General features: G+C 38.7%; 1 protein-coding gene across 11 annotated transcripts in view; it reads left to right on the top strand.

Moving 5' to 3' along the window:
- Positions 1–27,264, top strand: part of UTRN (utrophin) — a 546,896-nt gene that overhangs the window by 196,445 nt on the left and 323,187 nt on the right. For all 11 annotated transcript variants that reach the window (XM_078054618.1, XM_078054624.1, XM_078054617.1 and 8 more), the window contains 7 exons: positions 2,441–2,528; positions 8,219–8,460; positions 8,606–8,786; positions 12,284–12,429; positions 13,096–13,308; positions 24,734–24,847; positions 25,517–25,672. In XM_078054618.1, coding sequence (XP_077910744.1) covers positions 2,441–2,528; positions 8,219–8,460; positions 8,606–8,786; positions 12,284–12,429; positions 13,096–13,308; positions 24,734–24,847; positions 25,517–25,672 — 1,140 coding nt within the window. The remainder of the gene's footprint in view (positions 1–2,440; positions 2,529–8,218; positions 8,461–8,605; positions 8,787–12,283; positions 12,430–13,095; positions 13,309–24,733; positions 24,848–25,516; positions 25,673–27,264) is intronic.

Raw genomic sequence — 27,264 nt, 5'->3', positions numbered from 1 at the left:
GAGCCCTCTGCACGGGGAGTTGGGAGGACCAGAAAGAGGAGCCGTGTTGCATCCTTTTGTAGGCTTCTTACAGCGCTGAAAAACCAATAGGTGTTATTAATGAGCATTTAACAGCTGGATTCTCAAAGGCAGAGAATTTGGAAGTTACAGTGATCTTTATGGAACAAGTTCCAGAAAATATTAATAAGTTAAATTCCATCCTATGATCTAGAAACTTTTTTTTTTTTTGGGTGCAAAATGGTGGTTTTTTAAAGCATGGGTCCTGTCCTGTGTTGGGGCAAGTAAGGAAAAGGGAGGTTTCAAAAGAATTTTCATATGCTAAAGAGGACTGACTACAAGATACCAGAGCCATTGTCAAGCTTGTTTCTCCCCCAGCAAGGTATTAACATTGAAACAGTTGGGAGATTCCTGGAAGAATGTCACACATGTCCCACCCAGAGAGGGGGAGTGGGGTGGGGTGGGAGAGGTTGTGCATATTATGCTTTGTCTTCCGCTAGCCTTCTGCTCCCTCATCATTTCCTCCCTGAGCAATTTTGACCCTTAAATCTAAGGTTGTTGAAGGCAGAAGGTCTCATTTTCTGTAACGTCCTCTCGCTGAATAGGGGCATAGAGATGTCCCTACCTAGGGGAGTTACAAAAGGGGAGGCAGCTGAATCTAAGGCTGACAGGAAGTCAGGAAGTGTCTCTGTGGGTGGTAAGAATCATCTGTTGATGTGAAGTCATCATAGGGACGGAGTCTCGCACTAAGTGGAGAGATACTGTATATGTGGGCAGATTCCTCTTCTCGAGGTCCCCAATATATCCTGAGGTTCCCGCACCTGGTGGGGAAATCTGGAGTGGGTGGTGTTAAGTCCAGGGGGTGCTCTTCTTGATGGGGTTTTGGAATATAGGTGAAATTAGGTGGGGTGAGGTCCGGAGCCGACGACCAAGAATTCTTGAGACATCTTTGGTGCAAAAGGATGGTGTATTCTGATCTAGAAACAGTTTTACTCCTAGAAATTGTTACTATAATATTTGAAGGGATAAAAATAAGGACTGTGTTTGTAACTGTGAGGCATGATTGTCAGTTCCCATGTTTTCCTTTAATATTTATAAGTTCACTTATTTTGTTGTTTTAGACAAGTAGGGACAGATGCCAAAAGGGTTGGAAAAATGTCAAATGAAGAAAAGTTAACCATCACTTTAATCTCTAATTTTTCTTGCAAATTGGGGAAAGGGCAGCTTACTTGTGTTTTAGTGAAGGACTACCTTGTTCCAATTGATGACACACCTGGGTAGAATCCCTCTTTCAATCTGTCATCACCACATAAAGTAGCAACAAATCAATTTGTATAGAACAGGTAATAATTCTTTTCTAGTTTGGTGACTTTTTGCATTGATACTTAGTTTAACAAAAACAAGTGGTGTTTCTTTGAATCTCTTGTTATTTCTTCATCTTTGACTGTAAAATAGTCACAATAAAGTTGTGCAGATCAAAGTAGGATAGTTTATTGGATGGTGCTTATATGTACAGAAGTTAGAAGTGGGATTCTTTGCGTTTTCTGGTTGAAATAATATGGTTGCCTAGAAGTTTTGATTTTCCTATTGTGGGCACTCTTTGAGTAGTTAATTTTATCAGTGGGAGTGAGTGGGAGAAATTTCAAATACTGACTGTTCATGCATACACACACGTGTGGGTGTGTGTGTGTGTGTATGTCTTCATGATTATGTTTAACCCTTTCTTACTAGTTCTGGAAAGATTTTGTCTTCCTTGTCTTTGAGAAATAGGGACGTTGAGAATATCAAACTTTAGAGACGTAAATATTAAAATTAAGAGCCACTCTTCAAACATAAGGAACAAAATGCTTTGGTTTGGGTCCCAAAGCATATTGTCATAGTTTAAAATTATGTATGAATTATGCTTGTGGTTGAAGTTTGCATTAGATCCTAAACTTAATATAATATCAATAAATAATAATAACGCTCAAATATTTCTATTTTTCTTGTTAATTAATTTTTGTCCAGTGATCTCTGTCATAGGATATTCAGTTCACTTGACTTCAACAGTTGTTTTTATTGTGTGGCACAGACACTGACGTTATGTATGTAAATAGATATCCTGGATCTAAAACACTAATTTTAAATGTATCCTCTTGATAGGAACTCATAATTGTACAATTTTTTTCTTATAAAAGTAATCAAAGTTTTTTTTAAACTAACCAAAATTTTATATTGTTTGTTTAAATTTGCCTTTTGAATTTAATCAGCTTTGGAATTCTGTAGGGCAGCTTGGAATTGCATAGTTTTGTAGAATTTCTCTTATGTCAAGTTTGATTATGACACCAAAAGTGATTGTGGGAGGGACACAAAACATGAAACTTACAATAGCATGAACATTACATTCATTGAGAAGAAATGTAGTATTTTTGCAGCATTCTTATATTGGAATTTTTATTTCCAGGGATTTGAAAAAGAACAGACAGAAAGATGCCCCAGACTAGATGAATTAAACCAAACCGGACAAATCCTTTTGGAGCAAATGGGGAAAGGTGAGACCCTTGATTTTTTTTTTAAATGTTTTTTAGATGGTAGCATTGAATGGTATTTACAGTTTGACAAATTATATATTTATTTTATTTATTTATTTAATTTTTAAAGATTTTATTTATTTATTTGAAAGAGAGATAGAGAGCACAAGTAGGCAGAGGGAGAGGGAGAAGCAGGCTCTCCGCTGAGCAGGGAGCGGGACGTGGGGCTCGATCCCAGGACCCCAGAATCATGACCCGAGCCGAAGGCAGACGCTTAACTGACTGAGCCACCCAGGCGCCCCTATATATTTATTTTAACACTGTAACCTTTTTTCCTTTTTTTTTTGTTTTGCTAAAAAAGTGGTTTTCAAAATTTTTTTAGGAATCTTTTTTCAAATGAAATCCTATGCTGAAGCTGGGTTTATAAAACAGATAAAAGGGAAGTTGTTCTGCTTTTACAGAGTCAGACAATCTAAAACTCTGATAGCTTAGCAGAGCAGGTGAAATCCACTGCTGTGGAAGATTTTAAAATCTCCTTCTTTAGGGTTCTATATTGGGAATTTGTTTTGGAGAGCAGTGGCAACAGAAAATTTTACTTTGGCGATATTTGGGAAATGAAGTTGTGTTAAGGTAAATTCATTAAGGTTATTTGATTTTTGATCACTTTCAAATTAATATGTTAATTTACTACAGGTATCTTTTTATAGTTAAATTTGATAAGGTGTTACTTGTATTTGAAATTTTTACCTGTATTAAGGACTTTTTTTCTTTGCCATTAGCCCTCAGTGATTCAGGGGAGTGGAAAGATGAATATTTTTGCTCTCAGTTTTGCATATTATACTTTCTTTGGTCTAGCTCTGAAAGGCCTTTCTTGTAAGTCCTATTCGTTATTCCAATGCTTTGGAGGTCTGCTGCAATATTCTTTGACATAAGCCATACACGCCCAAGGCAGAATTAGGAATATTAGTTTGACAACAATCTTCAGTGTAGTTGTTTTCAATCTTTTTATTTTTTACTTTTTATTCTGGAAAATATAAATATATACAATGCAAACAGAATAGTGTAATGAAACTCCTTGTAGCAATTACCCAGCTTCAGTAATTAACGATATTCTGCCATTCTTGAATTATCTATACCTCTACTCATTCCTCACCCCCTTGTTATTATTATTGTTGTTTATAGTTTTTTAAAAAGTAAAATTTACAGGGCACCTGGGTGGCTCAGTCGGTTAATGTCCGACTCTTGATTTCAGCTCAGGTCATAACCTCAGGATTGAGCCCCGCATTGGGCTCCTGGCTCAGCAGGGAGTCTGCTTGTCACTCTCCCTCTGCTCCTTGCCCCTGCCACTCACACTCTCTCTCTCTCTCTAAAATGAATAATTAAATCTTTAAAAAAATAAAAAGCAAAATTTATTTACATTGAAATACATGAAACTCAACTGAGCTGTTTTGACAAGCCTATATCCACATAACAGTATATAGAAAAATTCCATCTCTCCAGAAAGTTCCCTGGTGTCCTTTATGGTTCAGTCATCCTCCCCCTAAAATCACATTTTTAAAAATAGATTATTTTTGCCTCTGCATTTAAAAAAAATATGTAAATTAATTATACACACACACAAACTATGGACACACACACACATTTATACACAAAATATGTGTGTGTCCAATATATGGCCATTTATTTGGAAACTATGCAAATATACCACTGTCAATCCATAGATGTTAGTACAACTTAATTTCTTAAAAAAAATATAAATAGAGCGGGTATTTATTAAAAAATGGTATTTTTATTCAAAATCCTCCTGGCTCAGTGTCTTAGTTACCCTGGGTGTGAGTACCCCACTTGGAAATTACTCTTTCAAAAATTTACTTAAAGAGATCTAGAGATAACAGAGAGACTGTAATTTCCATTGAGATGCTGATTCTTTCAATAATTACAATAAATTGTGGTTGAATTTATGTCAGTTACAATCAGAGATTCTTAACTTGCACATCAGTTTTGCAGTTTGGGTACCAGGCTTTGTCTCGTGCGAATGTGGGGTACTTTCATGAGTCTGGGTACTGAATTTGACCTCATTTCTGCATCTGCTTTTAGGCAATGTGGCAGGATTTAGGTGCTAAGCCTAGTGGGGAAAACTGCCTAGGGGAGAAGTTGGTGAAAGGTGCTATGTTACAGTGAGAATAGCAGGAAAATGGGAACTAGGAGACCTTGGGGTCTCCTACCCTTTTCCAGTTTCGTGTCCCTGGGCGAGTCATGTAACCCATTTGTGTCTTTGCTTCCTCACCCAGAAAGTGAGGCATTCACCAGCGGAGTACAGCTTTTGTTGCATGAGTTCTTACTGTGAATAGGCATCTACTAAAATATATACTCTGGAAACTGAGTTCATGTGAAAGTGCTACTTGTAAAATATCAAGTGCAATATTGGGGAATATATTTGTAAAGGAATGAATTTTGTGACATAATGTAGACTTGTTTAATTTCATGGGAAACGCTTTATATTTTGCATTACCATGTTTTTTGGAGCATTAGTAGACTGGAAGTGCATTCATTACAGGATCCTAATTTTATTTATCTATTTTTTTTTAAAGATTTACTTATTTATTTTAGAGAGAGAGAGAAGGGGGAGGAAGAAACAGAAGGTGAGGGAGAGAGAATCCTGAAGCAGACTCCTTGCTGGGCATGCAACCTGACACAGGGACTTGATCCCAGGACCCCGAGACCATGACCTGAGCCGAAATCAAGAGCTCGCTGCTTAACCCACTGAGCCACCCAGGCACACCTTAATTTTATTTATTTTAAATGACACATTTAGGATGGGATGGGAATCTGGGCAATGGGGCATTGATTTGAATAGGATATTTATATTCTGAGTTTAATTTCTTGCTTTTTGAGGAGTGTCTGCTTCATGTTAGAGAATAAAAGTGATTTTCAAAAATCTTTGTATATTACTTCTCTCCATGTGGTTTTAGTGCTGTTAATCATACTGCTCTTATAAACTAGAAATGTTGTTTAACAGAAATGAAAGCACAGTTGGGTGCTTCTTGTGCTCCCCTCCCCCCATTTTCCCTAAGAAATTTGAAACAAATTCTGGAACACAGATAATTAATATAGAGGAAGTTTTTTACAGAGTGTTATTTGGCAAGAGATGTTCCAATAATCATGTCACTGATTTCCTCAAACTAGTTCCATCAAAAGCCCCACCAAGGTGAAGTTTGATGGGACTTTTCTGTCTAGTGCATTTGAATTATATTTTGTGGTATCTTGTAAAGCATAAAAAGGTTTTAAACAATGAAATTATCTGTTTCATTTAACTTCCAAGGCTATTATATTTGGTTTTCTTGGTTCAGCCTATGTTTTTCCTAGAGGTTGTGAACAAATAAAATAGAGTAGTTGGGCACTTGGGGCGCCTAGGTGGCTCAGTCGTTAAGCATCTGTCTTCGGCTCAGGTCATGATCCCAGGGTCCTGGGATCAAGCCCCATATCGGGCTCCCTGCTTGGTGGGAAGCCTGCTTCTCCCTCTCCCACTCCCCCTGCTTGTGTTCCTTCTCTCGCTGTGTCTCTGTCAAATAAATAAAATCTTTAAAAAAAAAAAGAATAGTTGGGCACTTGGATAATATGGCTTTATGAATTGATGTTTATTATGACTAGCCTAGGGAATTTGATAGTGGTCCTATGTTTTGTAAATTTTCCTTCATTCCAATAGTGATAGACTGAAAAGTGTAAAGTCAAGTGAGAGTAAGTGGCAGGAATATGTTATATTTTGTTTCTTTTAGATAATCAATAAGATGATGGTCTATTGATTGGGCTTTTGATTAGTCATTTAGAGTTGGATATTCTATGGAAGTAGAAAATTTATTACTCAGGATCTCCGGAAGCAAAACAATTATTTTAAAAGACAATTATTTTAGGGACACCTGGGTGGTTCAGTCAGTTAAGCATCTGCCTTCGGCTTGGGTCGTGATCCTGGGGTCCTGGGATGGAGTGCCGCGTTGGGCTCCTTGCTCAGCGAGAAGCCTGCTTCTCCCTCTGCCTGCCGCTCCTTCTGATTGTGCACTCTCTCTCTCCCTCTGACAATTAAGTAAATACAATCTTAAAAAAAAAAAAAAGACAATTACTTTAAAAGACAATATATAATTTTCCTTGCTTGATATGCAAATTTTGCTTTAATTATTACTTGATATCTGTCTAACTTAAAATATCTCAAGCTTAGAGGAAGGGAGATTTAAATTTTGAGAATTAGTTTGAAGGGGCAAAACGAATGAATTGTACTATATTGTCAGTGAATAACTGCCTCTTACCTGCTTTCTAGATGAGTAGTGATAATTTTCCATCTCAAAATTTTACCAGCTTAATCTTTCTTGTTTAGCATAAATTGCCCGACATGAAAGTGAAGTGGCTGATGTTATTCCTTTGCCCCCTTAGAATAGAAATGACCTGGCAGACACAGAGCCTAGATCACCATTGCTCAGATGGTTTGTCGGGAAAATGGTGATTTGTTTTGTTTATGACCCTGTTAATAGAGATAAATGAACTTGGACTGTGGTGTGGATGATTTGCCTGGGTCTAATATTCTATTACCTGTGTAATGCTGGCCAACTAACTTCAGCAACTGACATGGGTGATATATTCAAATTATGTCATGTCCTGTTGGCATTTCTAATTTTCAGTGGATACAGTGTGTTGTAGTATTTTTAAAATTGCATTGTCTGTGGATCCTAAGTGACCTTTTGTTTTACATGCCATTTTATTCCTTAGAGCGCTCATTACCCTGAATTTCGATTGCATATATTTACAAAAAGCATCATTGTTTTTTCTCCTCCTACTCAAATAATAAAGACGTTAAGCCCATTCTTTCAACATGCCTGCTCTCCTAAGGAGATAAAGATTCTTTTGTAGATTTCCCATGCTTTTTCAGAGTCATTTTCAATGATTTGATGTATTTCATAGTAAGGGAAGGACTGTGATAAAACTTATTACTACCTATAACTATTATTTCTACGAACATTCTTTACCTCTCAAATATATGAGGGAAAATGATAAGATTTTGGTAATAAACATAATGCCATTTATTTTCTCTGATGTGTTTCTAAAGTTGATGCTTTGGTATTTGCTCGTCCATGTGTGGCATGCCCCACAGGCTTGCTGACGCCTCTTGGGCCTGGCTGCTGGCTTGATGCTCCTCCACTCACCAGGTTGCCCCCCTGCACTAGTTCTTGCCATTCATTCTGCAATTCCTATGACACTGTGGTTGGGGCTCCAAAGACTCTTTGGAGCTACCTCCTCCATTGTTTAGCCAGCTGTCTTTTTTGTGATGACAGAGGGTTTACCTTCTCATGTAGGAACTTCAGACAGGTGCACATCGTTCACTATATTTCCCTGGTTCTGTCTAGAAGCCAGTGGAGAGGTGGATGCACATACTCTCTACAAAAGCCCATGACTGCAGCGCCACTGATCTGGCTTTGGGGATAACAGTGCTACTCCTGAACTGCCATTTCAAGCTCCCCTTCTCCCACTTTGGTCATGGAGTGAAACATAGTTACTCTTAAGGGCATCATTATAATTTTGTTATGTTAAAAGGGACTTAAGGGAGCGATCATTGTATGTGACATCGCCTCATTATTTTGAATAGGTTAGAATGTTTATAACAAATTCAAAACAAGTTTTATAATAACATATGAAGCGTCTCCTTATTTTTTATGTCTGCATAGAGGGTATTCCTACGGAAGAAATAAAAAATGTTCTGGAGAAGGTGTTCTCAGAATGGAAGGATGTATCTCAGCGTCTGGAAGATCTGGCAAGAAAGATTCAGCTACAGGAAGATATAAATGCTTACTTTAAGCAGCTTGATGATCTCGAAAAGACCTTAAAGGCAAAAGAGGAGTGGCTGAAACACACTCCCTTTTCAGAATCTCCCCAGCAGCCCTTGCCGAGTTTGAAGGACTCCTGTCAGGTAAAGAGAGAACCATCCAGAGCATGGAAGCATTCTATGCCCCATCCTGTATTTAAAGAAGATGCTACTTCTATCATGAACTTTAGGTTAATGCTGCTCTGATGAACTTCAGTCAGTTCTGTGACCCTTATTTTCTCTTCCGTAGCGGGAATTGGCAGATCTCCTGAGCCTCCACCCCAGAATTGAAATGGCGCGTGCCGGTTGCTCAGCCCTGAGGTCTCGTCCTTCTGCTCCGGATTTTGTCCAGCAGGCCTTCGAGAGCCTTCTGGGCCGCTACCAAGCTGTGCGACAGGACTTAGAGCATCATCAGCAACAGCTGGAGAACGGTAAACCCATTCTCTTGGTTTTCTTGGTAGATGACTCAATTTTTTTTTTAAATTTTATTTTATTATGTTATGTTAGTCACCATACAATACATCATTAGTTTTTGATGTGGTGATCCACAATTCATTGTTTTTTTTTTTTTTTTTAAGATTTTATTTATTTATTTGACAGAGAGAGAGACAGCGAGAGAGGGAACACAAGCAGGGGGAATGGGAGAGGGAGAAGCAGGCTTCCCGCGGAGCAGGGAGCCCGATGCGGGGCTCGATCCCAGGACCCTGGGATCATGACCTGAGCCGAAGGCAGACGCTTAACGACTGAGCAACCCAGGCGCCCCCACAATTCATTGTTTTTGTATAACCCCCAGTGCTCCATGCAGTACATGCCCTCCTTGATACCCATCACCGGGCTCCATCCCCCTCCCCTCCAAAACCCTCAGTTTATTTCTCGAAGTCCATAGTCTCTCATGGTTCATCTCTCCCTCCGATTTACCCACCTTTATTTTTCCCTTCCTTCTCCTAATGTCCTCCATGCTATTCCTTATGTTCCACAAATAAGTGAAACCATATGATAATTGACTTTTTCTGCTTGACTTATTTCACTTAGCATAATCTCCTCCAGTCCCATCCATGTTGATGTAAAAGTTGGGTATTCATCCTTTCTGATGGCTGAGTAATATTCCATTGTATATATGGACCACATCTTCTTTAACCATTCATCTCTTGAAGGGCATCTTGGCTCTGTCCACAGTTTGGCTATTGCGGACATTGCGACTCTATTGTCTTCTCTCTTAGTTTGCTGTAATTTAAAAATTACTCCCAGTATTTAGACAAAGAGCACACTGGCTTGTTTTGCACCAGCACATTCTGTTTTCGTCTGTGCCCTGCTACTCTTCGGGGTCTTAAAATATTTTGAGTATTTCCTGGATTCACACATGTTTGGAAAAGTGCAAACAGCTTTCACCTGCTCTAAAACCATGTTACTAGGATACAGTGACTTTCAAGGAGTTTTTGGAAGGGTGCTGTCCCCACCTTTTATTGAAGGAGGCCCGCTAATATCCTTACTAGCAGGGCTAAAAAGAATGATCACTTACTTCTGTTTGCTCAAAGTGGTTTTAGCAATACCATCTCCTCTTTGAAAAGAAATCATGTTTCTCTTTCAAAGTCTGAAATTATTTATTTGTTCGTTTATTTGTTTATAAGAGGGGGAGGGGCTGAAGGAGACAGAGAGAATCTTTTTTTTTTTTAAAGATTTTATTTATTTATTTGACAGAGATAGAGACAGTGAGAGAAGGAACAGAAGCAGGGGGAGTTGGAGAGGGAGAAGCAGGCTTCCTGCCGAGCAGGAAGCCCGATGCGGGGCTCGATCCCAGAACCCTGGGATCATGACCTGAGCCAAAGGCAGACGTTTAATGACTGAGCCACCCAGGTGCCCCTGAGAGAGAGGCAGGTTCCATGCTGGGCTCAATGCGGCTCTCGATCTCACAACCCTGAGATCATGACCTGAGCCAAAATCAAGAGTCGGATGCCTAACTGACTGAGCCACCCAGAGGACCCTCAAAGTCTAAAAAATTTTAAATAGTTTTTACTTTTGGAATAAATCTAATTTTGGCAAGTTACCTGTTAAATGTTTTGAGAGCTCATTTCTCATCTGTTTTTTCTCCTTAGCTATTGTGTAAGTCAGGAATTGTGTTATATCATGTAATGTTATGGGTAATGCACATTAAAAAGCTATATGTTGAACCATATCCTTCCTTGTAGCAAATGTAGATTTTGTAATGACCTGTAGGAATCTGTATGTGTACATGGCAAGCAAATATGTCATGTTGTCTTTTTCTTCTGGAAAGGCATTTGGACACCATGCTTTTTTGTTCATTGAGTTCAGTTAACCTAGAATGTAAAATAAATGTTTGAGAGTATTGCTTTTTAAATTTACTCTTATAGGGGCACCTGGGTGGCTCAGTCGTTAAGCGTCTGCCTTCGGCTCAGGTCATGATCCCAGGGTCCTGGGATCGAGCCCCGCATCGGGCTCCCTGCTCCGCGGGAAGCCTGCTTCTCCCTCTCCCATTCCCCCTGCTTGTATTCCCTCTCTCGCTGTGTCTCTCTCTGTCAAATAAATAAATAAAATCTTAAAAAAAAAATTTTTACTCTTATAAAACATGCCTTCATATTAATCCTTGTCAAAAGTAAAAGCGTATTTTGTAACAGTAAATTGAAAAAGCAGTACACTGAAACATCTATTTAACATTACATAATACAACACAGTTCCTGACCTGAAAGTGAAAAAAAAGTTCTAAATCTATTTTTTTTTGTTTTTAATTGTGGTAAAATATACATAACATAAAACTGAACATTTTAACCATTTTATTTATTTATTTTTTAAAATTTTATTTATTCAAGTAATCTCTACACCCAGCGTGAGGCTCAAACTCATGACCCAGAGATCAGGAGTTGCATGCTCCTCCACCTAAGCCAGCCAGGTGCCACATATTTTAACCATTTGAAAGTGTAGAGTTCAGTAGTGTTAAATATATTCACATTGTTGGGCAACCATTCTCCAGAACTCTTTCATCTTGTGAAACTGAAACTCTGTAGCCATTAAACAACAGCTCTTCATTTCCTCCTCCCTCCAGCCCTTGGCAACCACCATCCTGCTTTCTGTATGCATGCCTTTGACTATTCCAGATACCTCATATAAGTGCAATCATGAAGCATTTGTTTTCTGTGACTGGCTTATTTCACTTAGTGTAACATCCTCGAAGTTCATTGGTGTAGGTAGCACCTACACCAGGATTTCCTTCCTTTTTAAGGCTGAATAACATTCTATTGTACGTATTATACCGCATTTTATTTCTCCATTCCTTTGTCAAAGGGCATTGGGCGGTTGTGACTGCTAGCTTCTTAACTTTTGCTTCTAGTTGGTTTCACATCTTTGTACTCCAAATGAGTTTACTTCCTTTTCACTCAAGTGTTGCTTGTCTGTGATTTTTACCTTGGTGACTGAAATAGACATCATTCCAGCTACCTTTTGCAGTCCGGGCCTCTGAGAGGACCTGCAGTAGCCCGGCTGTGGTGTTCCGTGTAACACCCAGAACTCTGTAGACGGCTGTTTGTCTACCCCCTTGAGCTCAGAGGAAGACTGGTTGAGGGGATCAGGTTTTCTATTATTCCTTGTGTAGCTACTGGGGAAAAGGAGATTAGATGAGACAAAAGAAACATTGTAGTACCATCTTTAGAGAGACATTTCATCATGATGAAATGAAGAAAAAATGATAGTTAATATTTCAAACATCAACATCCGCCAAATGAAGTCACTGACTCTCAGAAATGCCAATGGAATGATTTATCATAGTAGTTTAACAGAGACCCATTTAAATTTTAATTATGGAGTCTGACTTATTAGGTATTAGGATTCACTTATTTAGAGAAGATTAATGGTATGTATATAATAATATTAGGTTCCTAACACTATTTTCTAAAAGTAAGTGTTTTTAAATAAACAGAACTGAAGAGCCAACCTGGACGTGCATATTTGGAAACATTGAAAACACTGAAAGAAACACTGAATGATTCAGAAAGTAAGGCCCAGACATCTTTGAATGCCTTGAATGATCTTGCAAAGCTGGAGAAGGCCCTGCAGGAAAAAAAGGTAATACATATTTTAGGTCTTAGAAGTCTAGGGTCATTTTGAATACCCCCTATCACTTATTTTGAAATATTTTTTCAGCTATTTAAAAAAATATTAGTCATTTTGGGTCAAAATTGGTCAAAAGTTCCTTATAATTTGAAGGTTAGTTACTATAATGTAGTACCTCAGCTAAAAGAAAAGATACTTATTGAATATTACTAATAGAATAAAAGCATATTTTCTCCTTCAATTGTAATTAGTCTAGAATTCTCAGCCTGTTCATAATCTGCTAAAATATCTTTAATAAAAAGAATATCATTGGAATTGATGTGTTTTTTTTTTCTGTGTTGAATAAAAATGCTTCTCTGGTCATTTAGGGTATATGACTCTGCATTATTTCATCAGATAAAACAGATCAACCATTGAACACTGCACACTTGGTCCTCACTGAGTGTATTGTTTTACTGGATTTTAGTGTGGAGAATATATTATTTCTGGCCCACACACAATTCATGAAGGGAAAGCTTTAACTTTTTTTGGTTATGCTTATTTTTTTTTCATGATTTTTGTGCAATTCTTTTTTAATTGTATACCTTTTAAAAAGTGACTTTAGGCTGTTTATAGCCCATATTATTACATCTGTACAAATTATTGTGCATATTTTTAATCTTTAAAAATTTTTTCCAGGCCCTTGATGAAATTCTTGAGAATCAAAAACCTACATTATATAAACTTGCAGAAGAAACAAAGGCTTTGGAGAAAAATGTTTCTCCAGATGTAGAAAAAATGTATAAGCAAGAATTTGATGATGTTCAGGGCAAGTGGAACAAACTGAAGGTCAAGGTTTCCAAAGATCTGCATTTGCTTGAAGAAATTACCTCCAAACTCAAAGCTTTTGAGGTAAATCCAGAGGCTAATGGCATTTTAAATTTATCAGAGAGCAAAATGGTAATTTATCAAGTAAGACTCTACTATCTATTATTTGGATATTTGCATTTTTTTCATTTCCCATATTTATTATGTATATAAGTTGGGATTTCCAACTTGCTTTTGATGTGCTGGAGAACACATTTATTTGCTTTGCTTTGCAGAAGGGCTTCTTTGTAAGAGGTGAACTGGATCTTGAAGATAAGAGAAAATTCCTTAAAATTGGTCAAAGTAACGTTTCGGGGATGAGGAGCCTGCATGATATTCAGACCGGTGATTAGATTACAGGGGGACTTTGTTGGAGTGGTAAAATTGCCCAGGTGGTGGCAGACAGCTGAGTCCTTGAAGCTGGTTTTTGTAGAATTCAGACATGAATTTGTAGAATGGTCTGAACCAGACCATTGATAAACAGCGTCAAACTGGGAAAGCAGGTAATTTGAGGGATATGAAAATCAGAAGTAGGATCCTTTGCTACATCTGAAAATGTACACAGATGGAGCAGTGATAAAAGTTCCAGAGGAAAGGACAAATGTTAGGACATGAGGAGAAAGTGATTTATGTCAATGTCAGATAAGACAGGATTTTAACATTTTACCTGTGAGGAAGATGGAGAAGTGGTCTCCAGCAAATCACCTGGTTTTCTACTAGAAAAGGTCTGGGTGAAGAATGAATCAGTCATACTCTTCTCCCTTTGTTCCTGATGTCTCCTTACTTTGGTCTTTTGTGTTGTGTTGTGTTTTCCCACTGTTGTATCTCACGATGGACTTCTGGTATCATGCCTGGCAGAGAGAAGGCAGTCAAGGAATATTTTTCAATGAATGAAATGAAATTAGTAATAGGAGATTTAAATTTGGATATATATATATATATATCCAACATTACTTAATATAAATATATATATATATGTATTTGGATTTAGATTCCAAATCTATATATATATATAGGAGACTATATATATATATAAACACATATATATATATGTGTATATATATATATTTTTCATACATATGTGAGAATTTGTGTAAAGGATGTTGTTAAAAAAGTGAGAAGATTGAAAATGAAGACAAAATTAAAAAAAAAAATGCTGTTTTAAAAATCAAAACCAGGGAACATGAGGTAAAAGAGGGGCGGGTAGATACAGATCAGTGTGAAGATATCCAAAAAGATGAGATGAGTGTGGTGACCACTGACCATGGAGGGAAGCTCTGCCCCAGTGGACAGCTCCAGTGAACGGCCAGGAGAATAAAGATGGTGAGGTTCCTGTGAGAGAGAGAGAGAGAGAGTGAGAGAGAGTGCGTGTGTGTGTGTGTGTGTGTGTGTGTGTGTGTGTGGTGGTGGTAATGGAAGGAACTTGTTTTTCCTAGGTGCAAACTGCAGTTCTATACCAAAACTGAGATCTTCTTAGAATAAAGCATTAATTTAGAAGAGGGGTGTGTTATGTGTAGCTTAGTATTTTGGAATCACTGAACTTTGTGAGTGGATCCAGTTCCCCTTATATGGCTTCCATTGTAGTTCTTTAAACTTTAAAACCAGAATTACCCTTATTCATGAATGTAAAATTTGTGCTTATGGTCCAAGCACTGTGTTATCTGTGGTTCTCAACCAGGGGTGATTTTGCTCCCCCCCCCCAACATTTGTCAGTGTTTGGAGACATTTTTTGGTTGTCACAACTGGGGGGGGAGGGGGTGTGCTATTTGTTTCTAGTGGGTAGAGGCCAAGATTACAGCTAATGCATAAGACATCCCCCACAACCAAAGAATTTTCTGGCCCTAAATGTCAGTAGTGTGAAGGTTGAGCAATGCTGGATTAAATATTTCTCATCTTTTCAAAAGAGCATTGCTTTGTTTTCAAATTTAAATAATCTTCTTTTGACTTTCAGAAGTGTATTTTAGGGTTAGCTAAATGTGTGCCAATATTTTAATATGGAATTTAAAGAAAATAAATAGTGTTCCAAAACACAAAAGAGAGTCCTGTGGTTATAGTAATCCAGCTTTAGGCTTTAGTGAGTTGTTGTTACTAATGTCGCAAATCTAGGCACTTAGAGAGCCAGTTGGAATGTGTGCCAAATTCATTCCATAATAAATATCCCAGATATTTAGATTTTTTTGTTATCACAGTAGCAGATTTGTAATGTCCAGCTATTCTTTATTTTTTGTGTTTAACTACAAGATTGTTGACAGTATGTGTTTTCCCTAACTGTGCAACTTCTTTTTTTTTTTTTTTTTTAGATTTTATTTATTTATTTGACAGAGAGAGACACGGTGAGAGAGGGAACACAAGCAGGGGGAGTGGGAGAGGGAGAAGCAGGTTTCCTGCAGAGCAGGGAGCCCGATGCGGGGCTCGATCCCAGGACCCTGGGATCATGACCTGAGCTGAAGGCAGACGCTAAACGACTGAGCCACCCAGGCGCCCCATAACTGTGCAACTTCTTTACTGAAATATGTATTTTTTTATTCTAAAGAAAACTTTTACTCCTTTATTTGCTTTGCTTTGAAGGCATTGCTTGTTACTTAACTACTTACAATTCACTTAGGAAACCTTAGTTTTTAACCCAAAGCTAATTACAAATAAATATTCATTTGTAGGTTAGCATTGCTTCCCTCTTTTCAGTGACCCAATGTACAGTTTTTTAGCCATTTAAGTTCTATTTGTCTTTAAGGCATGAGGCACAGTAGGTTTTTGATTCAGTGCTGGTTTAAGATGATGCTTCTTAGGAAAAAAATGGTTGGCTTGTTTATTTTTAAAATGCGTTTTTAATTATGTAAGTAATACATAAAGAGTGCTCATTGTGAAGAAACTTGAGTAATAGAGAAGTATTAGAGTGAACATTTAGAATTCCCTTTCCCCCTCAATACCATCCCTTTCCTGAAGGCAGCTAATATTTTATTTTTAAAGATTTTATTTATTTGACAGAGAGAGATCACAAGTAGGCAGACAGGCAGGCAGAGGGAGAGGGAGAAGCAGGCTTCCTGCTGAGCACGGAGCCCAGTGCAGGGCTCTATCCCAGGATGCTGGGATCATGACCTGAACTGAAGGCAGACACTTAACCGACTGAGCCACCCAGGCGCCCCTGAAGGCAGCTAATATTAACAATGCATCCCAAGAGGACACACAAAAAAATGGAAAGACATTCCATGCTCATGTATTGGAAGAATAAACATTGTCAAAATGTCTATATTGCCCAAAGCAATCTACACATTTAATGTAGTCCCTATCAGAATACCAACAGCAGTTTTCACCTAAGTAGAAGAAATAATTCTAAAACTTGTATGGAATCACAAAAGACCCTGAATAGCCAAAGCAATCTTGAAAAAGAAAAGCAAAGCTGAGGCCTCAGAATTCTGGACTTCAAATTATATTACAAAGCTGTAGTAATCAAAACTTGTTTTAATGACCTTGCATTCCTTTTCCGTGATCCAGCAGCAGGTGTTGCCCATCTCAGACAGGTACAAATCAGTGCTTTTGAGCAGCGATGGTCAGTGTAGAATTTTGGCCCTTCCAAACAAAATGTTTTTGTACTGGCACAAAAACAGACACATAGATCAATGGCAGAGAATAGAAAACACAGAAATAAGCTCACAATCGTAGGGCGATGAATCTTTGACAAAGCAGGAAAGACTATCCAATGGGAAAAAGACAGTCTCTTCAACAAATAGTGTTGGGAAAACTAGACAGCAACATGCAAAAGAAAGAAACTGGACCACTTTCTTACACCATACACAAAAATAAATTCAAAATGGATTAAAGAGCTAAATGTGAGGCCTGAAACCATAAAAATCCCAGACGAGAACAGGCAGTAACCTCTTTGCCATCAGCCATAGCAACTTCTTTCTAGATATGTCTCTAGGGAAACAAAAGCAACAATAAACTATTGGGACTACATCAAAATAAAAAGCTTCTGTACAGTGAAGGAAACAATCAACAAAACTAAAAGGCAACCCATGGAATGGGAAAAGATATTTGCAAATGACACATCTGATGAAGGGTTAGTATACAAAATACATAAAGAACTTATAAAACTCAATACCCAAAAAGTGAATAATCCCATTAGAAATGGGCAAAAGACATGAACAGACATTTCTCCAAAGAAGACATGCAGATGGCCAAAAGACATGTGAAAAGATGCTCAACATCACTTACCATCAGGGAAATGTAAATCAAAACTAAAATGAGATATCACCACACACCTGTTAGAATGGCTAAACTCGATGACACAGGAAACAACAGATATTGGAGAGGATGTAGAGAAAAAGGAACACCTGTGCCCTATTGGTAGGAATGCAAACTGGTGCAGCCACTGTGGAATACACGATGGAGGTTCCTCAAAAAGTTAAAAATAGAACTACTCCATGATCCAGCAATTGCATTACTGGGTGTTTAACCAAAGAATACAAAAATACTAATTCAAAGAGACACATGCACCCTTATGTTTATAGCAGCATTATTTATAATAGATAAGATATGGAAGCAGCCCAAGTGTCCATCGACTGATAAATGGATAAAGATGTGATATACACACACACACACAGCCATAAAAAGAATGAAATATGCCATTTGCAATGACATGGATGGAGCTAGGGAGTATAATGCTAAGCAAAATAAGTCAGAGAAAGACAAATACCATATGATTTCACTCATGTGGAATTTAAGAAAAAAAAAAAGGGCAAAGGGAAAAAGAGAGGCAAACCAATTATAGAGCACAAACTAATGGCTACCAGAGGGGCAGGGGGTGGGGGGATTGGGATTAAGGAGTGCACTTGTGATGAGCATCCGGTGATGTATAGAATTTTGAATCACTAGAAAGAAAAAGGGTCCTTGCTGGAGGTTAACATATTCCAAGTAAAAAAGAAAAGCTCATGAATGTTACTCATTCTAATCATTTTTTTGTTCACCCTAATTGAAACAAGTGATGTTGGACCTCCATGAGGGACATTTAAATAGTACACAAATGCATGAGCTTGGAGTGTGAATCCCACTACCAAAAATAATGATGGTGCCTTTCATTGGTACAGCACATTTAAACTTCAAAAGTATTTCATAGCTATGTGCTTACTACCAGGCAGCAAAACATTTACAAATACATGAACATTCATTTTTTCATTATTGATTTTACTTGATTTTCTTATGAATTATGGGGATTACATATTATAAACTTCTAGGAGGCTGGTTATATATCTCTTATCACCAGTAATGTTATCTTTGCATTCAGGGGCTACAGGTATTTTGTATTGTTTATTGTTTCTTTTCCCTTCTTCAAGATCTTTTACGGTGTGGTATAACTGCAGAATTGTGAAACCATCCCCGAGGCCCACACAAAACTCTGTCTTATGTTTATCACTGCTCCTGCATCTTCAGACACTCCTGCAGCCTCCCCCTGCTGTGTTCAGACTCCCAGAGAGTCCCTTGCCCTGGCAATCCCATTGCCCTTTAAAGCTGCTCCCGCTTCCAATCTCTTTCCTCCCAAATTCCTCTTCCCCAGTGGTGCCAGAGTTCTACTTCTGGAAAGGATCGGGTTGTCTTTACCATGGTGATAGAGAGCACTCACAATCGTCTCCTAGCTTCTGCCCCTTCCTTGCCCCGAAGCCCCTCCTGCACCGCCCCCTTCCTCCCCAGCAGACCCTCCTTCGTGAACTGAGTCTGGTGAGGAAACAGTGTAGTAGATCCTGAAGACCACATTGGACAATTGCCTTTCTCCGGAAATGCCACTTACTTGCTAGGAATTCACACCTTCCTCGTCTGAGCTCATCCTTTAAGAAGAAGCTTGTTCTGCAAGCAGTGCTCAGTCTTGCTCACCACCATGTCCACAGCTAATTATTCCCTCCTCTGGATTCTACTACGCACTGTTTACACCTTCACAAACCCTCATCTCAGGCCAGCTTTTATTAAGGCTAGGCCTGTGTGTCTCTCCACCCTCAAGGACTGAGCTCATTGACGACAGGAGCCCTGTGTGGGAAACAGCAAGTAAATGGATGGGAATGTCATTGCTTTGTAGGTGCCTACAGGCATCTTACCCAGTCACATTTCTCTACTGAGGTTGGATCTATACAATCTAAATGCCTGCTCATCATAAATGGAAGGACTCTGTGTAGTCACACCCCATCCTTCAATTGCTGATTAGTCGATGTGCTCTGACCCAGAGTTTGGAAGGGGATATGCCAGAGCTCTGAGACATGCAGAACTGAGCTTTGAAATGACTCTGGAAAGAATTTCACAGTAAAAACGCTATGGTAAATACCTAGTAAGAGTAATCTGCAACATGGCTGATTTAACTCTTTCTAGGTAACATATGATTGATGATCTCATAAGGTTTTTTTTTCCTCTCTCATTTTGAATGCATTTTACTTTACTAAAGGTGCATTCTAAACCTTAGATTTAGGAAGTCTTCTTAGTTTTAGATAATAAATGTTGTAGGAATGTCCTTGCTGGTCTTCCCTATTAAATGAAGGAATACTTTTTTAAAGAGTGCATTTGAGGTTCACAAATATTATAAAACCATACAAAATAGAAACCCCATTGCCTAAAATTACTGTTTTAATTCTGGTTTCATCCTTCTTCTTGCCTGTGCCTTGGATTAGAAATTGCTTAAAAAGCTGTGGACATTCCACCAGATGGGGAAGGGACAAAATAAAATGCCAAGAATTTAGCTGTCAACAAAATCTTGGGAGGTAGTTGTGTACTTTGGAATCTTACTGTCTTAAATCCAGAGTTCCCAAGCTTCATATTTCCCCCACCCCTAGCTCAAGGGCCAGGCTGGGAGACAGGGCATGTTAGGATTAGAGGACTTGTTTCAATGACCTTGCATTCCTTTTCCATGATCCAGCAGCAGGTGTTGCCCAAATCAGTGCTTTTGAGCAGCGATGGTCAATGTAGAATTTTGGCTCTTCCAAACTAGAGTATTTGATACTTTGGTTTTCAAAATACTGTATTAGTCACTTTATATTGGTTTCAGAATTTGTGAGTATAAGTGAGAATGAGACATGGTTGCCCTAGGTTAGTACTTACAATTTATTTTGTGCATGTGAATTAATGATAGATATTTATTGTAGAAGTTTACAAGTCTTTTTAAATGTTTTATATTGCTTTAAAAGAGCTGAGGTCCCCTAAAGAAGAGAGAACATTAGAAATTACCCAATCCTAATATATATATATAATAGTCAGAACATATAATATTATATATAGTAATATATGTAACGTACATGTGTGTATTTATTCTGCAAGTGGATGGAAGTGGAGAAAAAAATACTCATTGTACATTAGAAAATCATAAGTGCATAAGCTGAGTGATTTTTTTTATGGGCAGAGAAATACTTTTCACGTGAGCTCTTGTACTTTGAAATTTCTTTCTTGTGTGATTGACTTTATGATGAGCAGAATTTGGATATTTTTTTTTTAAGGCACAGGAAACACCTGCCACGGGTGGATTGAGACAGTATTTTCCTTCTGGGGAAAGAGGAGGTATTGGAGGGCGGAGCAGAGCTCTCGGTCTCCCACACTTGCCTGCACACAAATGGTGGCCAGTATTGATCTTACTAACGTTTTAACCCTTCCCATATGGTGTAGCCACAGGGGGAGGGGGGGAATGCCATGAGAATCTGCTGCCACCAGGCATTTCTAAAGTTTGGGCCTTCCCTCATTTACTGGGCTTCCTTCTGCTGAGCTGACTTCAGAAGATATAGTAGCTATTTCAGTTCCTTTTGAACACCAATAGGATAGGACAAGGATTAATCCTGGCAACAGTTAAAAACATTAAGCTGACTCATGACAGCATGTACCCTCCCTGGCTGCTCATTTCTGAACTTGGAAATGGTAGCTCTTTATGGGTTAATCTTGGTCCTAAAGCACTTGGTTTTGTAGATCTTAGTAATAATAGCTAGCATACTGCATGCCTGCTTTGTACCAGGCCTTGTCCAAGCATTACCTCTGTTTTTCAGAACAACCAGGTGAGCTAGTTGTTGTTATTCCTATTTTATAGATGATCTGCTGAGGCTCAAAGAAAAGAAATTAGTTTCTCAGGACCTTGTGGCTGATGAGGTGCTGACCTTGGTATTCACACTTTTTGTCTTTCTTTTCATGGGTCACACTGCTTCTCTTAGAATTCGGTGTGGCCAGGATTACGTGAAGGATTCTTAGTAGTGAAAATTGTCAGATTCCCACCTGTTCCTTTTGTTACTGTTGGGATGATCAGCTAGTTTTCATGGCTTGTCTGTGTCTATTGCTTTCTTCTTTTTTTTTTCCCTTTCTCATGTTGAAGTGTAAGAGAGAGAAGGAACAGGTGTGTGAATCATGTGTGCTCACATGGGTCTGTGTGTATCTGGGAGAGGGAGGAAGGAAGGCGGTTGATTTCTCACATGCCAATGACAGATTGCTGAGGCTGCTTGCTTCAGTCAAGGCTGGTTGTGATGAAAACCTCCATGGAGTGTAATGCTTCCCTCTAAATTTCAGTAATCCTTGGCCCAATTAAAATCCATCTTTTAGGGGCGCCTGGGTGGCTCAGTCGTTAAGCGTCTTCCTTAGGCTCAGGTCATGATCCCAGGGTCCTGGGATCGAGCCCCGCATCGGGCTCCCTGCTCAGCAGAAGCCTGCTTCTCCCTCTCCCACTCCCCCTGCTTGTGTTCCCTCTCTCGCTGTGTCTCTCTCTGTCAAATAAATAAATAAAATCTTAAAAAAAAAAATCCATCTTTTAATTCAAAAATTGGAGGTAATGAATTGCCCAGTTATACAGCCGTAATGGTGTTTTGAGTTCTTAAAAAATTTAGAATGGAGATTAACAGTGCAGGAAGTGGCAAGTCAAATGGGCAGTCAAAAAAAGTCCCCCCTGATTTCTAGAGATAGATGCATTTGTACTTTCTCTCTTTTTGCACTTTTATCTTTCTGCATCCCACCTCCCCCTGTCCTGGGCATGTCTTACTGCGTAGATCTTAGGACACGGAGCAAATACAGAAGAGATATGTCACCAATTAAAATAATACATAGGAGGAAGAGTGCATGAGCTTGTGAGAATAGTGACAGACAGGCTAAAGAACAGAGGAAAAGGACGCTTGAGGGAAGCTCACAATGTGACTGAAAGGGTTTTTGAAGCTGTGTTTGGAAGCATGTGCAGGGTGCCCAGGGTCAATAAGAGAGGCTGAAAGGCCAAACAAGTGCTTTTTGCTCCCTGTTTTCATCAGACAAGGGCCCTGTAAATTGGAAAGTATCAGATGGTCATTATGGAGGGAGCATTTGTGCCTCAATTAGGAGTTAGATAGGAGAACTACCCCAGATCCTACAGTGCCTACATCTACATCCCAAGTAATGTGGGCATTTTACTCTTGGTCTCAAGACCACATTATGCATCTTGTGAGAAATTACCAGAAAAATAGAGTTGGGTGAATGTCCTAATTTGGGGGAAACATTATTTTCTAGAAGTTAAAGACCTGAAGTAAGCTTGATGTTCCCGGCAGAACTATAGATAAATGACAAACCAGAGATCTTGTATGTGTTTAGGAAAGAATGTGGTGGTCGCTAGGAATCATCATAGACACCACTAAGAAGCCTTGCCAAGACTTATTTCCTTTAATTACTGCTTTCCTTTATTTATTTTTTGGAGGAGGGATACTAGATTGTTAGATATACAGATTCATAATCTTCCATTTCATGTATGCTCATTTGGTTCAAATAATGGCTCCCAAACTCATTTTTGGCAATTCTTGACTTCATCGGTAAAGTATTTGAGAAATCTCTTCCAACCTTATAAGAAGGAGGTGGTAAGCTGGTTAGGTGCTAGTGTTACGTAGATTTCCATATTTTGAAAACTAAGCTAAAACTTTGTTGATTAATGAATGACATAAGTCCTCATGGGGAAATGCTCAGGAAGGCACTGTCATTGGTTCTGTTTTTCACCAGAAAAAAAACTAAAAACCCAACAACAAAAAAATTCCTATAGAAAAAGGACATCCCACTGTCAGATATGCAGATAAGAGAAAGCCAGGAGAAATAGCTGGTACAAAAGTGGTGAAACTAAAAATTCAAATCATTTTGTTGGCTTCTCATTATTACATTGGTAACTACTATTGTTAGCATAACAAGGGAAGATTTAATATTTATAAATACCAAGTCTTGAATTTATTCCAGAAGTCACTGAAGCAATATGATGTAAGGGAAATATAATTTTGAGGTAGTTGTGGGAATTTTGGATTCTGGCTAACCATAAATACCATTGTGACTAATATATCTATAAACAAACAAATGGAAGAAAGAAACAAAAAACAACCCTAAAATAAGAATAAAACTTAAATGATTTTAGATGGCATTTTATGAATGTAAGAGCCATATGTGAAATGGTGGGTTCTATCGTTACCATTCATTCCAGCATTATAAGGAGAAGAATAGTTGGTTCTGGGTGGCATGTTATAAGGACATCAAAAAAAAAATAATTGGCATAGTTTCCTGAGAATGTTGATGGGTGTGGTGAGTGCCATACCTGGATCTCATGTCCTAGAGACATCCCAGAAGGAATTTGGAATGCTTAGCCACTAGGAGACTAAGGGAGGACACAGTGGCTGCTTTTAAATCTTGAGCAGGATTGTAAAGGTACTTCCATTCTAAGGGTTGAACGAGAAGCAAAGAATCGACAGGATATAAGGGAACAAATTTAGCTCCATATCAGGGAAACTAACAAGTCAAACTGACCAGTGACTTTAGAATGGGAGGCCTGGGGAAGAAATGACCATTACTTTGCTCTAATACTGGAGATCAAGTTGGACCTACCTCATTGTATTAACAGCCCAGTTCCAATGTTACTGTCTCTCCTTCTCTTTGCAAAATGTTTTCTTTCTCACTTGGTTTTGACCCGCAGCACCATACACAGTAAGGATTGCAGTGGGTGCCTAGTAAATATTGGGTGAAAGGATGAAGCTGAGCAGCGGACCATCCTGGGTTCTTAGGTAACAAGGTGTCAGACAGCGGAACTAAGAACAATCGATCTATTGTATCCCCTCTCGTGTGCTATTAATTTATTCCTGTTTTGAGTAGCTAACTTTTGGAGAGAATTTGTTCTAAATTACATGAGAACAAAAGATTTTTTTTAGGGAGTTACATCTAGCAAAGCATTTTTACTGTAATTTGAATTTTTAATCATTGATATTGCTCACATTTAAGCAAAGTAGCTTGGTTCACTGGAGAGTGTTTTGAAATTTTTAGAATGATCACCAAAACTGTCATTTCTTGAGGGTTTTAGTCAATCATCAAGAAAATCATGATTTTCAAATTTGGAAGATTTAACAAAAAGAAATAGAATAAATGAAAATGCTGCTATCAAAGTTGTGAAAGGTTGCCTTTCTTCCAGTAGCGATAGATCTTGAGATGCACTAGGTTGAGTGTCACTGAGTAATTTCCTCCTTTGTTATTGTGTTCGATTTAGGCGGATTTGAAAGTCATTGAGAAGTGGATGGATGGTGTGAAAGACTTCTTAATGAAAGAGCAGGTGGTCCAAGGAGATGCGGAAGGGCTACAAAGTCAGCTGGACCAGTGCTCTGTGAGTTCTGCTGACTTAGGGCCTCTGCTGTAATAAATAACATTTCCGTCTGCTTCTTTGTTATTTGCTGTTATTAAAATTGCACGAATATGACATGACAATAAACCAAGATAAAATATCTTTCACCATAAACCTTTTTTTTTTTTTTTAACTTTATCGTTATTAAAAGAATGACTGGTTATTCATATTTTCATTTTTGGCCAGGGTTATAGAATTTTGCATAGAGAGAATAAGAGCAATTTTAATTAATTAGGAGCTTCGCTATTTTATGTTCCATTGATAATTTTAGGGTCATAATTACCAATTATATATTGCTTTTATTATGCCACATGGTGAGGTTTAAAGAAAAACATATTTAACAAGTGAAATTTGCCAGTAAGACTGCATGCAATTTATATTTGGTGAAATCATTAGGCTTTTCTCAATTAATTGAGAGTACTATTCCCTGCCGAGAGTCAAGTATTTCCAATCTAATTTGGCAGATGGCTATATGAAGCGCCCAGGTGAAATGAATTTCTCAAGGCAAAATATTTCTTAAGTAGTTAAAAGTCCTGACTCCCAAGCAGTCAGTTTTTATAATATTTTCAGGGATACAAGCAGAGACAAATTATAATTATGGCACCCACTTATATAGGAATGAACTCAACATGGGTTTGTTTCTGTGTTCAGGCCTTTGTTAATGAAATAGAAACAGTGGAATCATCTCTGAAAGACATGGAAGAAATAGAGGCTAACCTTCGAAGCTGTCCAGCTGCTGGAATCAAAACCTGGATGCAGACAAAACTAGTGGACTACCAAACCCAATTGGAGAAACTTAGCAAGGAGGTAAGTTTTTCAGCTTTGCTGTCTGTGGCCTTTAAGAGGCAGACCGTTCCTTTTTTTCAGTGTCTGAATTGATTTTATAGCCCATCCAGTTTGAAAAACAGTGGTCTAGAATACCTATAGCGTGGGTGGCAGGTTGGGGCAAAAAAATGGATTTTTCTTTTAATGAAGGGAGGGTACTAACTGTCCAGTTTGGCTCCTTGGTGGGAATGAGCTTGGTGTGTTCAACAAAGAACTAGAAAGGCAGTGTAGCTGGAATAGAATGAAGAGAGGAGTTAGCGGGTGGGTAAGATCTGAAATCAGAATGTAGGTGAGATGGATTGTATTGGCCTTGAAACAAAATTTGAAAATTTTATTTCAAGGATGATTTCACACAGAAAGCAGACGGTTTTGAGCAAGGAAGTGACATTACCATGTGGGTACTTTGCTCTGGGAAAGCCAGAATGAAAACAGAGAGATTATTTAAGAGGTTATTGCTGTCTTGGCCCTTCAGACTAGAGAGATAGTGGTGGAGGTCATGAGGACTGTTAGGTTTGGACTATATTTTGAAAATAGAGATAGGAGTCTAGTAATGGATTGGACATGTGATCTCAAAAAGGGAATGGTCAAGGACAACTGAGGGTTTGGGCAGAGTTTCCACTTTGTGTGAATTGTGGTGCTATTTGGTGAAATGGTGGAGACTCAAGGAACGAGAAGCTTTTGTGAGAGCAGGTGAAACAATGATTTCCATTCTGGAAGGGTTAAGTGTGAGATTATGAGGCATGCAGACGGAGCTCTTCAGCACTTACTGCTGGAAAGAGGAAAGGGCGAGTCCAAAGATGCTGAGAAGTTAGGGTCAGCTGGTGGAGTAACACGCCAGGAGGCTGTGAGGCCCCAGGGCCAGGTGGAGAAAGCTTTCCACGGTGCCCCGTACTGAGGATTGCTGAGGCCAAGGAGAACTGAAAGTCAGGCTTTAGATCTGACAAGATGGAGGCTTTAAATGACCTTAAGGAAAGGGTCTGGTGGCATGGCAGGGAAGAGAGTCACGTTGGAGAATGTTGAGGAGAGAATGGGAAGTGAGCAGTTGGGACAACAAGCATAACCAACTTTGAGGAATTTCTCTATTTAAAGGGGCAGAGAAATGGGGTGGGTGCAGAGACCTGGGGGTCCAAAGAGGTGTTTTTGTAATTTTTAGAAATAAAAGATGTTACAGGATATTTCCATGCCAAAAAGACGGACCTCCCTAAGAAGGAGAAAATAATGAGGTGGAGGAGTTTGAGAGAAGATATTCCTGGAGTTAAGTCTGTCATATGTGAGAGGGATGGGGTCCACTCTCTCTGTGAAAGAATTGTTGTTGGATAGTTTCTCCATGGTGATTGAAGGAAGGCAACTCTGGGTACAGTAGGGCTGCAGTATAACTGTTCTCCTCTGATTGCTTTTGCTTCGCCAATGAGGTTACACAAAGCTCATGTGAGCGAGGAAGGGTGAAAAATGGGAGGAGAAGATGTGAAATACGGGACTGTTCCGCAGACAGCCCTCACGTCATACACATCTCTTCATGCAAGGTTTTTGGTTAATGTTTATGTAGGAAAAATTGATATTTGCATCCTTGGAAT

The sequence above is a fragment of the Halichoerus grypus genome, chromosome 9, assembly GCF_964656455.1.
Source record: "Halichoerus grypus chromosome 9, mHalGry1.hap1.1, whole genome shotgun sequence".
Classification (NCBI taxonomy): Eukaryota; Metazoa; Chordata; class Mammalia; order Carnivora; family Phocidae; genus Halichoerus; species Halichoerus grypus.
Note: the sequence above shows the minus strand (reverse complement) of the source record. Positions and strands in the feature narration are given on the sequence as shown.